The sequence below is a fragment of the Egretta garzetta genome, unplaced genomic scaffold (genome assembly GCF_000687185.1).
Source record: "Egretta garzetta isolate BGI_Z169 unplaced genomic scaffold, ASM68718v1 scaffold56, whole genome shotgun sequence".
NCBI classification, from domain to species: domain Eukaryota; kingdom Metazoa; phylum Chordata; class Aves; order Pelecaniformes; family Ardeidae; genus Egretta; species Egretta garzetta.
In genome coordinates, this window is record NW_009260182.1 from 7631838 (window position 1) to 7632199 (window position 362).

Here is a 362-nt window from a genome sequence, read left to right on the forward strand (position 1 = left end):
CCCCCCGCGCGCCCGCCGGCCCCGCTCAGTGCCCTCTCTCCGCAGCTGGCCGGGGGCAGCCTGGGGGGGCTGCTGGAGGCGCTGGACTCCATGGGGCTCCGCAAGGCCGTGAGGATGCTCCACAAAACAGAGGCGCTGGAAAAGCTGCAAAGCACAGGTACAGGGAATGTGGGGCTGGGGAGGGTCCCTGCTGCTCCCCCCCGAAACCCCCATGGCTGACAGCACCTGGGGCTTGCTTTGCAGAGCTGAAGGAAGACAGTGCCTACGGCAGTGAGTCGGTGGAGGAGGAGCAGGCATCCGCGCTGGCCCTGAAGCCGGGGCCAGGGGGCGAGCTGCCGCACAGCCAGCAGCCGCAGGGGCCA

The 362-nt window shown here is 70.2% G+C and overlaps 1 protein-coding gene across 1 annotated transcript in view; it reads left to right on the forward strand.

Annotated features, from left to right (window-relative positions):
- NFKB2 (nuclear factor kappa B subunit 2) overlaps positions 1-362 on the forward strand; it is a 10448-nt gene that overhangs the window by 7838 nt on the left and 2248 nt on the right. Inside the window, exons 18-19 of the mRNA XM_035897402.1 lie at positions 46-157; positions 244-352. Of these exons, the coding sequence (XP_035753295.1) occupies positions 46-157; positions 244-352 (221 nt within the window). The remainder of the gene's footprint in view (positions 1-45; positions 158-243; positions 353-362) is intronic.